This window comes from Labrus mixtus, chromosome 1 (assembly GCF_963584025.1).
Source record: "Labrus mixtus chromosome 1, fLabMix1.1, whole genome shotgun sequence".
Lineage (NCBI taxonomy): Eukaryota > Metazoa > Chordata > Actinopteri > Labriformes > Labridae > Labrus > Labrus mixtus.
This window is the reverse complement of record NC_083612.1, coordinates 10,628,578-10,644,028: the sequence shown is the minus strand read 5'-3', so window position 1 is coordinate 10,644,028 and position 15,451 is coordinate 10,628,578. Positions and strand designations below refer to the sequence as shown.

At 42.2% G+C, this 15,451-nt stretch overlaps 1 protein-coding gene across 3 annotated transcripts in view; it reads left to right on the top strand.

Annotated features, from left to right (window-relative positions):
- The window catches only part of mapk8ip1b (mitogen-activated protein kinase 8 interacting protein 1b), a 51,956-nt gene extending 37,876 nt beyond the window's left edge, over nt 1–14,080 (top strand). For all 3 annotated transcript variants that reach the window (XM_061061820.1, XM_061061910.1, XM_061061995.1), the window contains exons 5-12: nt 2,982–4,145; nt 6,554–6,629; nt 8,432–8,604; nt 10,099–10,205; nt 11,093–11,209; nt 11,479–11,549; nt 12,278–12,376; nt 13,054–14,080. In XM_061061820.1, coding sequence (XP_060917803.1) covers nt 2,982–4,145; nt 6,554–6,629; nt 8,432–8,604; nt 10,099–10,205; nt 11,093–11,209; nt 11,479–11,549; nt 12,278–12,376; nt 13,054–13,126 — 1,880 coding nt within the window. In that variant the 3' untranslated portion in view covers nt 13,127–14,080. The remainder of the gene's footprint in view (nt 1–2,981; nt 4,146–6,553; nt 6,630–8,431; nt 8,605–10,098; nt 10,206–11,092; nt 11,210–11,478; nt 11,550–12,277; nt 12,377–13,053) is intronic.
- Nucleotides 14,081–15,451: the final 1,371 nt, after the last annotated feature.

The window sequence follows — 15,451 nt, the reverse complement described above, 5'->3', positions numbered from 1 at the left end:
TATTTAGAGATAGGAAAGTGGATAGAGTCAGAAATGAGAGAGAGAGAGGGGGGAATGACATGTGGGAAAGGGGCCACAGGTCCTGTCAGGAGATTTTAGCTGGTTATGAAACAGACTCAAATGAATATTGATATCTCTTTCTGTACTGTGAAAGCAAACGAGAACATCAGCGAGTCTGTTAAAAAAAAGTGTTTTCAGAAGTGATTTAAAAGAAGTTTCTGATTCTGCGCGCCCCGAATCCAGCGAGGTCGTTCAAAAGTCGAGGAGTACAGACAGCAAAATCACTGTCGCCTTTAGATTTGAGCCTGAACATTTCGGATTCAGATAAACTACTATCTAAACTGTTCACACCTATACAAGCCGTACAGAAAGGCACTGAGGCCCTTCTAGAAATATCTAGAAAACCAAATGGTGATGTGCAGTGATGTTCAATAAATACAAACTAGCAACATTTTCTTTAAAGGAAGAATATACGACTTTTTGATCCAGTAGATGAGCACCCTTGAGCACCAGCATGAAACCAAAACAACTCGCGCTGCATTGTTGTGTTAGCATGCTAATGTTAATCTTTTTGCCAGTATCTTCACACTGCATGTAAATTTACATGAAATGACTGTGAACTAAAACCAGCTTATGTGACATTCATATAAATGAGTGCAATAGTTATTCTTCCTTTCTCCCTCAATTAAAAAACTTTTATAAGCAAGGGGATAAACACTTGTAAACATGGTGTAGATACAGCTCGGAAAGCATCACAGACAGCGGGACTCGGGTGTCACACTCATTGTAGACAGTCGTGATTCACAGTTATTTTCAGAGGATATACTTGATTTCTGCTACATTTAAGTGTGAAAAATCACATATTCTCCCTTCAGAGCAAGAAAAGCTCTAAAGGGAGTTTATAAAAAAGCAATCCCACTGTTTTATAGCATCCAGCAAAGAGTGGAGAAACAGAAAGAGGCATTTGTTTTTTTACCAAATCAATAGAGGGATACCAATAATGTATGTTTCATTAGGATACCGTATTCCCTCCTTACACCGTTTCTGTACATGAACTGATCAGACGTATTTTACTTGATTAGAGACTTGTGAGAGTACGCTCTGCTCTTAAGGAGGATTGTTAAGACAATCTCTTTATGCAATCTCTTAAGATTTCTTGGAAAGAAAATCAAATTAAATTGAAGTCTGGAAAGAAGGAGAAAAAAAAAGATGATTGACCTTCTGACACGGCATTATGTCACACATAACAGATTACATCATGCCCAGATAACAATGTGTCTGTCCCGGTCAGAGATTAGAACATCGGCACTTTGGACAAATCGGACAAATATTTTTATGTAACAGAGAAAAGCTGAGAGGGGATTATTTTTTTTTTTATCAGAGGGCATTTTTCAGTAGCTGCTTATCTGATAATATAATAATGATATAGATATAAATAATCTTTTAAAACACTCAAGGTAACCTTACAAAGCAGTAAGGTTATCAACAAGAAATCAATAAAACTATCATTAAAAAGACACATTTGCAGTTTATAAAATCATTGTGAGACAAGATGGATGATGATCAGACTGAATATGGCAATTTAGAAAGATGTGTGCGAGTTGGAATGGAGAGAGAGTCAATGTTCAGGACCAGGTTCAGGTTACTTTATTTGTACCTGAAGGTAAATTTGGTGGCAGGGAGAGTCACTTAATACAACACAGACAATACGTAAGTGCAAATGCACGGTACATGGGTAAAAGTGCTCAGGTTCCAATCGTACAAATGATAAAACAAGTTGATCTGTCAGAGTTACAGAGCCGAGAACAACAAAATAAAGAATAAATGAAGAAACACTAAGAAGCATGAAAATAGCTTCCTAGCCTGCTATCTCTGTCCCTCCATGCAAGACCTTTATGAGGATCTGCTGAAGGTCTCTGGGCCCCATGGTGGCGGTCAGGCGGGTGGGCGGTGCAGTGAGTTGAATGGAAGAAGACCTGAGAGTGTGGGTGAATGTGTTGATGCGCAGGAGTTTAGAAAGCTGGGTGTGGCCTTAAAGGTGAGGAGCAGAATCTTGAAATCGAAGCGATATTTAACCGGGAGCCAGGGCAGCTGCTGAAGGAGACAGGAGTGATGTGATTAACCCCGTTTCCACCAAGCGGTCCCGCTTGGTTCAGATAGGCGCATCAGCTAGGAAAAAGGGTTAGCAGCCCAACACAGTGTAACTTGCTATTAATTAAGTTCAATGAAGAAGAAGAACGGGACACAATAAACAAGGGATCATTGATCGGTACCCTTGGCACCCAAACAGAAAGGTACCAAAAAAGAAGGAGGGTATGGATCCCTAATTTTGTTACCATTCCCAACTTTTGACGGCGGAAACGCCAATAAATGTTACCGAGCCGACCTGAGTCTGACCGCTTGGTGGAAACGGGGCTTAATGGTGGGGGTTCTCTGGAGATGATGTGAGCAGCAGAGTTCTTCACCAGTTGAAGTTTGTGGATGGAAGAGGGAGTCCAAAGAGTAGCATCAATGGGCGATGTAACCATAGAGACTTTCCGTGGTTCCTTAAGTATGTTTAATATCATCTTAGACCTCACATGTCTTGTGACTCCTGATCTCATGCTGCTTTATTGACGGCGAGAATATTATCCTTGGATGTCCTGGCCATGGATTATGACGTAACACAGCATCTACCTTCTCCTGGCTGCACTGGGATTGTGATGAGTCACGGGGATTTAGCTGTGTAATCCTGACATCCGTTACCTAACCGCTGCTTCTCTCCTCTCTTCCTGTTTGGCGCTTTCATTTATCCGTCTACTCATTCGCTGACATGTCTGCCTTCACATCTGCGTCTGCATTTGTGTGCCGGTCGTGTCTTCAATTCTGCATGGTGTATATTTACTCTCTGCTGCTTTCTGGCTTTTGTGCGTGCTTGTGTGTCTGCGTGTGTGTCTCCGTGGCCGTCTGCATGTTGCTGTTTGCGTCTGCTCTCCCTCCAGGTGAGCTCACGCCTCCTCGTGAGCACAGCTGTCTGAGCGACGAGGACAAGGTGCAGGGTGGGGGAGCGCAGACCAAAGACAGGGGGACCTCCACCGACGCCCCCTGCAGGCACAGCCACACATCTGGACACTCGCACGGATCCTCCACAGCGGCTGCCACGCGCTCAAAGGTTTCCGAGAAGCCCCCCGCTCCACCTCCACCGCAGAACTATACGCCAGCTCCTCTTTACCCGGCGGGGAAGGCGGATGGAGGTGGAAACCACCGCGAGAGGATCCGCTACCACACGGACGTTCATTTAGAGCCCACAGAGGAGATCTATCTGACTCCTGTGCAGCGCTCTGCCGACCCCCTTGAACCCTCCAACTCACAGGACCGACCTTTCCTCTCACAGCAGACCGAGCAGGGACGCATGTCCATCAGCTCCGACACAGAGGGCCCGCCTCCTTACCAGCCCCTCCCAGACCGGACAAACCCCTCCATCTTTGAGGAGGACGAGGTCTACGTCCCCCCGCCTTCTTATGCTTCCTGTGTAGAGTCCCTCATCACGCCGCCCAGCATGTCTCGCTCCTCCCTCGCACTGGACCTCAGCCTGAAGGGTGCGGGAACAGGGGCCGGGGTCATGCTAAGAGGCGGGTCGTCAGTGGAGTACGTGGATGCTACAGATGACAGCTACTGCGGGGAGGAGGACGAGGATGTGGACAGGATAATAATGGATGTAAAGATGAGGAAGGGTGGAGGAAAGGGGGATGGCGTCGGAGGCAGAGGCGCCCCTCTGAGGACTTCTATGAGCTCGGAGGCCAGCGGGCTCTCCTATGACTCAGTCAAATACACGCTGGTGGTGGACGAGCACGCTCAGTTGGAACTGGTCAGCCTCCGGCAGTGTTACCAAGGCTACAGTGACGACAGTGACTCGGCTACCGTTTATGACAACTGCGTCTCGTCTCCCTACGAGTCGGCCATCGGGGAGGAGTACGAGGAGGAGGGGGAGGAGGAGGAGGAGGAGGAAGAGGACGAGGAGGATGAGGAGGAGGACAGCTCTCGGATAGGAGGAGTGAGGAGAGAGGCCACGGCGTGTCTGTCAGAGGACTCGACTCCAGAGGTGGACCTGCACTTCTCCAAGAAGTTCCTCAACGTGTTCATGAACGGGCGTTCTCGCTCTTCCAGTAAGTCTCTGCCATGATTACAACACATATGCAGTACTTTGACATTTACCAAACATGCATTTCATTCATTCACTGGAGCACTGAAGTTCTATTTTGAAGTTTTGTTTGATGTTGCATTTGAAAAGTACGCATTTAGAAGTATGCATTGAAGCGAGGTGTTTGTTCTGCCCTCTGAGTCTGCCTTCTCACTGTGAACAATGTTGCAAAAATGCCCATGCCACCAAAGCCCTTCCAGAGAGGGGGCGTGGTCAGACACAGCTCATTTGCATTTAAAGCTACAGACACAGAAACAGCCTGTTCTGAGCAGGGCTGAAATAGAGGGGTTTATAGGCATGATCAAATACAGGATCAGAGTGGATTTATAGGAAGAACCTTCAAAGACGTGTTTTGGGGAGCTCTGAGACTTTATTTAAACGGGTTGAAAAGGAGGCGAATATGTGACCTTTAAAGTTTAACTGCACATGGAGGTCAAATTGTTTGTAAACATTTCCTCTAGAAGAGATAGGAGATTCTATCTTGTGGATTTGTTGTAATTCATTTGTCATTCATAATGCACAGAAATAATGGAGGCACATTTTCCAAGTTAAGATTTCTAAGTCCATGATCAATTTAACAGATAGCTCACATATAAAAAGTATATCCCCGAATGCAAGACGTGTTTGGTGTTTGAAACAGCAGGACAAAACGTCAGAGCTGCAGGGCAGGCTGCTCTTCTGTGTGATACTCCAGAAACATGGAGTGACACAGCAGCCATTGCTGTCCAGTTCAATTGGCAGCGTGGTGCAAAAGGCTTAAAGTAATGTGGCTGATTAAGCAAAGCTACAGAGAGTCCAGAGCTGGAATATTCTCTTTCAGTTCAGGTCATCACTCTCATCATGTAACTCTCCATAGTGTGACACGTACATTTCACTTAGAAAGCTGAAAATGAAAGAAAATGATGACAGAGGACAAACGCTTTGCACTTTTTTTTGTTGTTGTTGTTGTACCCTTTTAGAGAATGTGAACTACTAAGAAGTCAAACTAATTTAGCCAGTGTTACCCAGCTCAGCTTTTAAATCTTTGAAGTAAAAGCTGCAGTGTTTGCTGCTTTGTTGATATCGTTATCAGCGCTCTGACAGCGAGCACGCTGAATGCAGAAACACAGCTGGATATTCTGATGCCCTGCAGGGTGGGGGGGGGGCACTCAGCCAAAAACACTCTGCAGCTTCCTGGATTTGTCTCCAGACTCTCTTTCCCCTCAGTTTTGCAGACCTAATTGCATGCTTCAAAAACAACGTTAGTTCATGTTTAAGTTTGAGATTTGATCAAACTATGTATTTTTTTTAATGTTTTTTCCTTTTTTTTGGGTGGGGGGGGGGAGACAGTGAGACAGTGGATAGAGAAGGAAACCATGGAGAGAGAGAGTGGGGAATGACATATGGAAAAGGAGCCACAGGCCGGACTCACTCACCTGGGCTGCCCATTTGGAGGGATATACATGGGATGTGACCTAACCACTAGACCATCTGCGCCCCAATCAAACCAAATTCATGTACGAATTAACAAACACATTTAAGTTCTGTAAAAGATGAGGGCTAAAATGTTTGGAATTGTATCAACATTTTGACCCTTTGATGTGAATTTGATGTTTTTTGTCCTTGTTGGGCCTTCAGTATCTTCAGAAATTGACCTCTTGGAGCCCTGACATTTTGAACGGTTTATTTGTGATCGATAGTAGATTGAAATCTGAGAGATTTTAAGCAATTTGAGCAATATTTGTGCTGCAGAAATTACTGCTGAGTCATGATAGGTTTCAGGTCATCTCCAGTGCTTTGATAGCCTGCTCCTGGTTTCCAAACTTTATTTCTTTTTTGGTCTCCCATTGAACAAGAAAGAATGAGTCAACGGAGGAGTGAAGTATTTACCTTCATTAGACTGATTTAAACCTTGGGAGGGAAAAATAGTACACATCTTTGGTAAGACGTTGACCCTCATTATGATGCGTTTGTATGTGTAAATAAAGCAGTCAGCAGTAATGTGGCTGAAAAAAGAATCATAAACAAGACACAGACAGAGAGTAAGAGATCCCTCTGTAATGTATGTGTGGTCATTTCCTCTTAATAGACCTTGAAGTCCAGTTGGAAGTCGTCCATGTGTTTAACAGACTCATTAGTTTATCTGAGCCGTGCAGGCGGGGATAACAGATAACTCAGGGGAATGCAGGTAAAAATACACAATGCTCATGTGTGATACGCCTAATTAAGGTGTGATTCATAGCTCCTGATGAATGCATCTGCTATAGAGTAAACTAAACGGACACTAAGTGTGTTCACTGTTTGTTTAGGAAAGAGGTTTGTTGCTGTATAAAGCAAATTCATTCATCTTCTTTTACACTGTGTAACATGGAACTGCCCCTTTTCTTTTTCAAGGTGCAGAGTCCTTCGGCTTGTACTCATGTGTCATAAACGGAGAGGAGAGGGATCAGAGCCACAGAGCTGTGTACAGGTAAAAAGAGCTCCACCACCTCTATCATCATCAACATCAACATCATCATCACCAGTCCAACGTCTGGGTTCATCAGTTCTTACTGAATATGCAAAAAAATGTCTCAACACATGCTGTCTGGAAATAAGAATAATAATAATAATAATGCATTGGACTTTTCTGACTACTTAAAGAAGCTTAACAAAGAACAAGAAAACAAAACAATGAAGAAATAGTCTTAAGAGAAGGAGGATAAGAACAGAGTTCGTTAGTGGTTGTAGGCGATGTTGAAGAGGTGAGGTTTTAGGGATTTCTTGAAGGTGGAGAGTGACGGGGAGTCTCTGATGTTTTTTTGGGTTTGAGTTCCAGAGGGTGGGAGTGGCAATGGAGTAACTAAAAAAATAATCTTTATAAAAAAAAAAAAGGGAAAATACATGATTGCTATTTTGTTCATCTAAGTTCAGTTTTCTCTTATAAAAATCGGAGTTCTTGTTGGTTTGCTGTCAGGTCAACGATCATGGCTGCTTAGCTTTGACTTCCATCTCTTGTTCATTTTTAAGTGCTACACTGAGCATCAATCAATCAGTCTGTGTCAGTACACTCCTGTCCCTTGATTCCTCTAGTCAAACATAAGCCTCATTTCAAGATGTGGTCACCTTTATCATAGCTCATCTACACTAGCCCTTTTTTTTTTCTAAGTTATCTTTTGAAGCAGAAAAATGCTCCATTTCTTCCTATTTCCATGGTAACATTCACACTCCAGCTGGCAGCGTGCAGTTCCAGCTGCTGATGAAGACCTCCGGCTGTTAAATGCACAGAGGAGGGAGGGGGGGGGGGGGGGGGACAAAAATAACAGCAACGCAGTCATGTAGAAAGCAGCATCTCTGCACAGTGAGCTGGAATCATGTGACGGAGCAGGACATGCAAAGCTGACGGCGCACAGCTTGTTGAAGTGTTTCTTTAACTCGAACGGCATTTGAAAACTGCATTTATAATCTAATACTTCTATAGAATATAATTGTATGGTGCCTCTTTGGCCGTTAGTACAACTGACATGCCACTGTTAGGTTTATTAGCTAGGTTGTATCATTGTGCCATTATCAGTTATCAGTTATATTTCTGAAAAGGTTTACATTTTTTGTGACCAATGTAAGCAACCCCACATGCTTCAGGCTAGCAGTATTTTTGCCATACCGCGGTGAATAGGCAGTAAAATAAAAAATAAAACGTGATGAGAATTTTGAGCCATGTTTAGATGAGTCTTTGCTTTGCCATGAGATTTCATTTCAGACCTCCTATTAAAGCCTCAAATCATTGAGGTTCTTCTCATTTACATCGAAGACATCGAGATACAAAAAAAAAAGCCCAAATAAATCAACAAAGAAAAGGAAGATTCTTGGTAAAAAAAAAAAAAAAGTTGCACACTTTAGTGAAGTCTGTCTGAATTTGTCCCAGAGACACAAGAGGGTCCATCTTGAGAGTGGGTTGTCAGTTATTCCACATTTTTGGAGCGAAAAAGCTGAATGTGGATTTTCCAAGTTCAGAGTTAAACCGTTGGGACCTGAAGCAATAGACGGTCAGTCAGTAGGTTTTTACACTGGAATAAATGTGCATCAAAGCTGACTGCAGTTGTCTCCTCTGTGAAGACACATGCCACCAATTACTTCAAGTACACAGGGACCAAAAGGGTCAGGAACACACACTAAAGTGTCCTGAAAATAAATCCAACATACAGACATGAGACAACATCAAAATAAAATAAAGGAAAATAAAAGCCTGTAAGGTGCCTCCGATCCTCTACATAACCACATGTGTGTCTTCAGGTTCGTCCCTCGACATGACGATGAGCTGGAGCTGGAGGTGGATGATCCGCTGCTGGTGGAGGTGCAGTCAGAGGATTACTGGTACGAGGGCTACAACATGCGGACCGGCGCCCGCGGCATCTTCCCAGCTTACTACGCTATAGAGGTGGCCAAAGACTCCGACAGCGAAAAAGGTACCGACACTATCACAGTGATCAACATAAATGTGATGCTGAAATACTGACTTTGGACTTTGGACTGAAACACTGCCTGGAAGTGTGAACAAACTGTACAAGTCGGGATACCCAAGGCTTCATTTCTAAGTAATTTTTCTTTGAAAATGTAAAACTTGAATTTGACAGTGTACTGATGCTCACTTGAAATTCTCACTCCTATCACACCACATCATCTAGATTTGGTTGTCTCGTTAAGCTACACGATTCAAGGTGTCTCCCTCTGCTCTGTCATTGCTTTCCTGTCTCGTAACAGTGCTGCACTTACACTCTCAATTCCCCCCCCCCCCCCCCCCCCACTACCCCAGCCTCCACCTGCAGGCTCCGACTCGGGGTTTAAGATATTATTCCAGCCAGCTTACTTTAAATTTTTAGGTTTCTGCAGCCGTGATACACTATTACACTCGTGCTTCTTTGAGTCGCTGCACGCAAGTGAAGCTGAAAGCAATCTAAATTTAGAAGTGATTCATATTCAGGAGAGTTTTTCTAACAAAGAGACAAAAGAGAGAGAGGTCATGGAGTAAAACAGCAGCAAGCAGGATAAACAGCGAGAGATGAGTGTCCGTATTCAACTGATATAAACTGTTTGTCCAGATTCATATGATGCAATAGCTAATTTATTGATAAGTAAATCAACAAAAAATGTATCATCAGCTATTGTGCAGAAGATATTAAATTGAAAAATCTTGATATGTGAGTATTTCCTTCTTAGTTTTGGTTAAAAGGATTAATTAGTTTTGGTTTTCACCTCCTGATTAAGAAATTAAGAATACATTGACAGGACTTTTCTCAACTTTCTGACATGATATATACCTTTAATTTAATTAAGTAATCTTAGAAAATATATTTCAGATTACATAAGAACATTTTTTTGTGTGTCCTGGTTGAGGATTACGACTTGATTTAAATTTTAATGTCACAAAGATTACAGTGTGGAGGAACCCACTAACACAGAGACTCAGATAGGTAAAACAGACCACCTCTTACAAACACTGGGATGTTTTTGGATGGGAGCTCTTTTTGGGATTATGTAGCTCCATGCTACATTGGGAGCTATATACCCATCTGATAAATCTTTTCTTCTGCTGCTGCTGTTGACAAGGGTGCAAATATGTAATGATGAATATGAGAACGAAGGCAAAGCCATAACAGTGTGTCACATGCTGTAAGTATCCACAGTTATAGATGACAGTATGGGGGGGTGGGTGGGTGTGCCAATTACTGATCAGTCGTCCCCTTAACCAAAACAATTTTGTACTTATTGTTTGCATGTTGGTGTGGAAAACAAATTAAAAAAAAATGTTGTTTAATGTCTCCATTATGATGCTAATAAAATCCCACCTGGATTATAGTATCTTAATGAATGCCTTGTATCCCTGTTATCTTTCTTGTTGCCTCTGATTATTATGTCCTGGGTGTTTCCTCTAATTCCATGTTTGCCTCTCTCTTTTTAAGAAGTGAAAAGCAGCGAGTGGATGGACAGATACAGGCTGAAGTTCCTGGGCTCAGTTCAAGTGCCCTTCCACAAAGGAAACGATGTTCTGTGTGCAGCTATGCAGAAGGTACAGTACAAAGTGCACATTTCTGCATGTTTGCATGTGTGTTTGAGTGTCTCAAGCATTGCACTCAAGCCGCAACCTCCGGTGTTGAAAAATGAAGCCAATGTGGAAGTGCAGGTCCTCGAGTGTCCACTAGAGGCTGACTGCAGAAGCACCAGAAGTCACATACACACCCATTTAAAAAAAGCCAGTTTCTACAGCAGAAGTTAACATGTTTACAGCCTGGTACAATTTTAAAAAATGGGTCTGATTAGCTCATGTGTCGATCGGCTCACACTGTATGGTGGGTGAATTTTATGATAACTCATCAGTTTTGATTTGATGAATTATTCACAGTAAGGCGTGTGGCTGACCTGATTTACAGGTGGGTCAGCTCCAGCTCTCATCCTGTCGTTACATTGACTGAAAGTTAGGCTGAGACAGCATTTCCAGCATGGTGACTTGCTGCCCATGGGACTCCAAAACCCCCTGCAGTAACAGCTGGCTGACATTACTTAAGCTTCATCCGTTAATATTTACAGACTATGAGAACAATGCTAAAGTTACTGCCACAGATGCAAAAAGACTTTGTGTGAAATTGACTTTACAATATTTCTTCATTTTAGCCACCTAGGTCCACCTCAGCCAATTCTAATAAACAATCATTAAGTATCATTAAAGTGCATTTTAAGTAAATATAGTATCAATCTATCGCTCTCTCTATTGATTATCAGAATTGCTTTGTGTTAAGTTTCCAAACATTGAATTGACAAGAGTTCAAGAATCACATTTTTAATGTTGTCAAGATTAAGAACTTTTCCTTTGACTGTCGTATTATCATTCATAGAAGTTAAATGTAAAACATCATTTGTTCAGAATATTTTTTTACAACTTCATGTTTGTTTTCCCAGATTGCCACCAACAGAAGAATGACGGTGAAGTACAACCCGCCTTCCTCCTGCATCCTTGAGATCAGTGTGAAAGGCATCAAGCTCGCAGTTCAGGAGGATTATTACGCCTGTGACAGAGTGAGACTCTTACCATCTCTCTGTCTCTGTTATGTGACAGAAAGGAAGTCTTGTGTAAAATAAAATTCAGTGCATCTTCATGAGGTTTTGTCAAATAAGAGCCTCTCTGTGTGTCAGAATCCTACAAAAGATGTGAGGCATGTGGCCCTCATGTGGTGGCATATTAGGTACTGCATGCAGAGAGAGTTTTCTTCAAGCAGTGTTGGCTGGACCTTTTTTGGCTGTTACAACCGGCTGCCTGTAACTTTTGCTTTTTGTTTTCCTCTCAGAGCAACGAGTGCAATCACTTCTTCCAGCTAAAGAACGTCTCTTTCTGCGGATATCACCCCAAAAACAGCAAGTAAGTGAAAACAGACACACACAAAATGTATTTTTCTTTTTATCTAGGATGAGGGAACAAACAGTAACTGACCACAAGGTGTTGCTAGAAATGACTTAAACGTTCCCAATTCTGACCTTTTGACTGCTAACTGTTTAAAGGCAGAGTTCGTTTGAATAAAACATTCAAATTGAGCCCCTCCTCCTGAGCTCATCCCCCCCCAGAAGCACTCACTACTGCATGCTACTACAAGCCAACCACCATTGTTTCTCACCTGCCTTTCAAACAGAAAGCAGACCAACTCCGCGTCCGTACTAAAAAGCCAACACAAGGTTCATCCCCGCTTTGGAACGTGCGTTTTGCCTCTATGCATTCATTTTCTCTTCTTTGCTGCTACGTCCACGTCTGTTATATTCGCTGGTTTGAATCGCGTTCAGTCGCTGAATTGTATCCACCTCTAAATTCATCTGCTCGCTGTCATTGGCCGGGGGAAGCATATCAGCTCCCCGTTCAGAGCCAAACCAAAACCAAACAAAATCACACCACACATGTATGGAGTCCCAGAAGTGATGATTGAGTGGCATTATTTTGCATAAGTCTATATTTTTTGTTTAAAAAAAAGCTATGGACTCATCTTTAATACGAATTAACTGACTGTATTATTATACAATAGAAAAGAAGTATTCAGTGAAAAAAACATATTTCTGTCTTCAGAGTATCTCATCTTTCTTTCTGTGTCGTCTCTGCAGATATTTTGGTTTCATTACAAAGCATCCAGCAGACCAGAGATTTGCCTGCCATGTGTTTGTGTCTGAAGACTCCACCAAACCTTTAGCAGAGTCAGTAGGGTGAGTTGAACTTCCTTGTGTTAGAGATCATAGACTTCATGCTTCATAGGGAGCAGGTTTGTGCATTAATTTAATCTCTGCTGAAAAATATAGAGGCATACAGTACATGCTCCCATTAGGCTTTTTAGTGGGTTGATTTTAGTGCATTATGTGAGCTGATCTGGTCGAAGATCACTGCTTTCTTCCTGGCTTTCTTAACTTACTTTGAGGATATTGCATTATTTTCCTTTAAAGTCAGGAACCCGGGCCGCCCGCTTGCAGGACCAAAGCCTCCACACATGGGGCGCGCGCACTAACCACTGCGCCACCAACCCCCAAGGAGCATCCTTATTTTGACTCTCAAACATCCACTCTAGTTATCATTTTTATTTATTAAATTTGAATAGTTCCTCAACTTGAGAGTCTTGGTTACTTTCACCACACTGCAAACCAGAATCATTCAGGTCGTGTAATCTGAAAAACCCTGATAACCACAGATTCTGAATGCTTACTAAACAATTAGTAATTCATTTGTTTCTTTGTTGTCGTAGTGACCGGATCAGGTTCTACTGTTGGTTATTCAGTTTAACTTGAACTTGTTAAGGATGAACAAAACACAAGGATCATGAGTTTTCTTTTCTTTTATGCTTTCAGTATGATCTTTAAATGACGGATGTACATGTGTTTATGTCTTTCAGGAAAGCGTTCCAGATTTACTACAAAGAGTTTGTGGAGTTCTCGTGCCCCACAGAGGACATCTACCTGGAATAACCCCACCCTGCCTTCAACCACAGCCCTGTACAGTACACTGTATCATAACATAATTCTGCATGAAGGACAGATATATCTACAGATTCAATTAAAAAAAAAAAGACAAACTGAAAAAATTAACACTTCTGACAAACAAGAAAGCAAAGGACGATAAAGTACTGGAACTGTGGTCTGCTCAGAAAGAAGAGAGAGAGAGAGAGAGAAAAAATGAGCCAAAGGAGGAGCGTTGTGAGGAAAGAAATTATGCAAAAATGGAGTCAGTGATGAGGTGGTCCAAGGCTGCCTACGGAAAGCACAAACATTGTATCACCACAGCCTCGACAGCGCAAGCGAGCGAGTTAGCCTGTAGCATCGTCTCAGAGAATGAAACACTGAAAGTCCGTACCGGACCAAACCAGCCTGTACCTACACTTTATTAAAAGACAAAACAGCAGCTGAGATGTGAAAAAATAACAACATGATTAGTGTGCATTGACCTTTTAATATCAAAGGTCAACGCACAAGGGAGGTGTATATTTACTAAACAACATCCTCACACTGAAAATGTACACTTAGTAAAACAGATCCATGTAGGAACAGTGGATTGTATCCTAATAGCACACCTGATATGAAGGTGAGATTCTCATTCTCAGTGGAAACAATAACACCCTAAAACACTCCAGCTACAAGTGATGCTCTTTGCATTTTGGGGTCTCTTGTTGTAAAATCTTAACAATTTCATCAGATACAGCAAAAATGTTGAATATTTGAGGACAATTTTACAGGAAACATCAGGTGTCGGTGTCCTTAAGGCTCCAAACATATGATCTGTGGTATGAGTTGTGCTCACTGCAAGCTGCTGCTCAAAGTATTGTACAAAGAAACGGGTGCAGCATAGGTTTGTGGCAATATTAATGCAAACAAAAAGTTCCATACAGGAGCTTTAAAGTATAAACGTTTTGTTGAATTGTAAAACAAATGTCAATACTTTTTGGAAAATTGCTGAATTAATCAGCTCTGTCTATGATAAACTACATAACTGGTGTATGAAACCTTGAGACAGGCAGTCCTGTGGCAAAGTGTGACTGAAACACAGCAGCTCTGAAACTGATCATATGTCGACGTCCTTAGAATAATAGACCCACCAACTTTCCACAGTCAGACAGAAAAGACTTTCAAGATAGTGCAAAAAATCCCTTTTTTCTGTCTCTAAGTAACATCTTATTCCTGAAATGCATTCAGCATCACTTTGTGCTCGACAAAGACAAAACAAATTGTGACGGCTGAATTGAGAGAACTGAGTGTGGATTTCTCCTTTTAGAACTTTCTGCAGCTTCTTTTGGTACAGTAGTGCTACGCTATACCGCCCCATCACAGTAAAGCCTTAGTTCCCTAATTCTGAGACACACTACGCTTATTCACCGTGTCTAAGTGAAGAAGATGTTGAATATTTAGAGAGAGAAAAAAAACATCTCTTTGGCTCTTAAAAGGTAAAAGAAGATGCCCGAAATGCAAAATCTACGCCATGGTGGTGTTCTAGAAACGTGCTCCTCTTGCTTTTTCCACATGCAAAACATCAAATGCTCTCAGCGGGGCAGAAAGAAGACGATAAGGCAGATGTTCTTGTTGCAGTAGGTACAGCACAGGGAGCAAAAAGCTAAACTCTGGTGTCTTCATATCTTCACTAGTAGTGCCTCTTCTTCATCACATCATTGTGACCTTCCTCAGTCGCCATCATCACAACATTGAGAGGAGCTGCCATTGAGTGTGTGTTGAGTTTTACGAGTTTGAATGCTAATAGGGATGTAGGAGTATGTTTGGTGTGACCTGTGCTCTTTCCACCACAAAAAGAAAATGCTGTTCTGTACCTGTGGTGCACATTCATATTCGTATTGATGTGCATGTGAAGCTGTGCAAATGTGGACTCTCAGTAGGAAGCTTAATCAAACAAAGAAGGAAAGATAAATGGAAATAATGTTCCACTTCCTCCAAGATGATTACATGACTCATCGCTGCTCCCCCCCATGGAGATAATGCACATTTTCTGTAAATAGACTTTGAGAGTGTACGCATTCACTCTGCAGGAAGTATTAGAAATAATTTCCAGATTGCTTTAGTGAACGGCCACACATTGGTCTACACGTACATGTCCTATAAAAAAGGATAAACTAAAGTTGAAACATTTTGCTCATGGCTTTAACTGTGTCGGATTTTAGAGGCTGTTGCAGCACCCGCTTCTCTTCTACTGACTGTGTGCTTTTCAAAATGCATCAATGCTGGATCCTTTATCACGTAATTAGAGATGGGACCGATCTGATTTAATATCTGGTCAGATATTGACGTAAT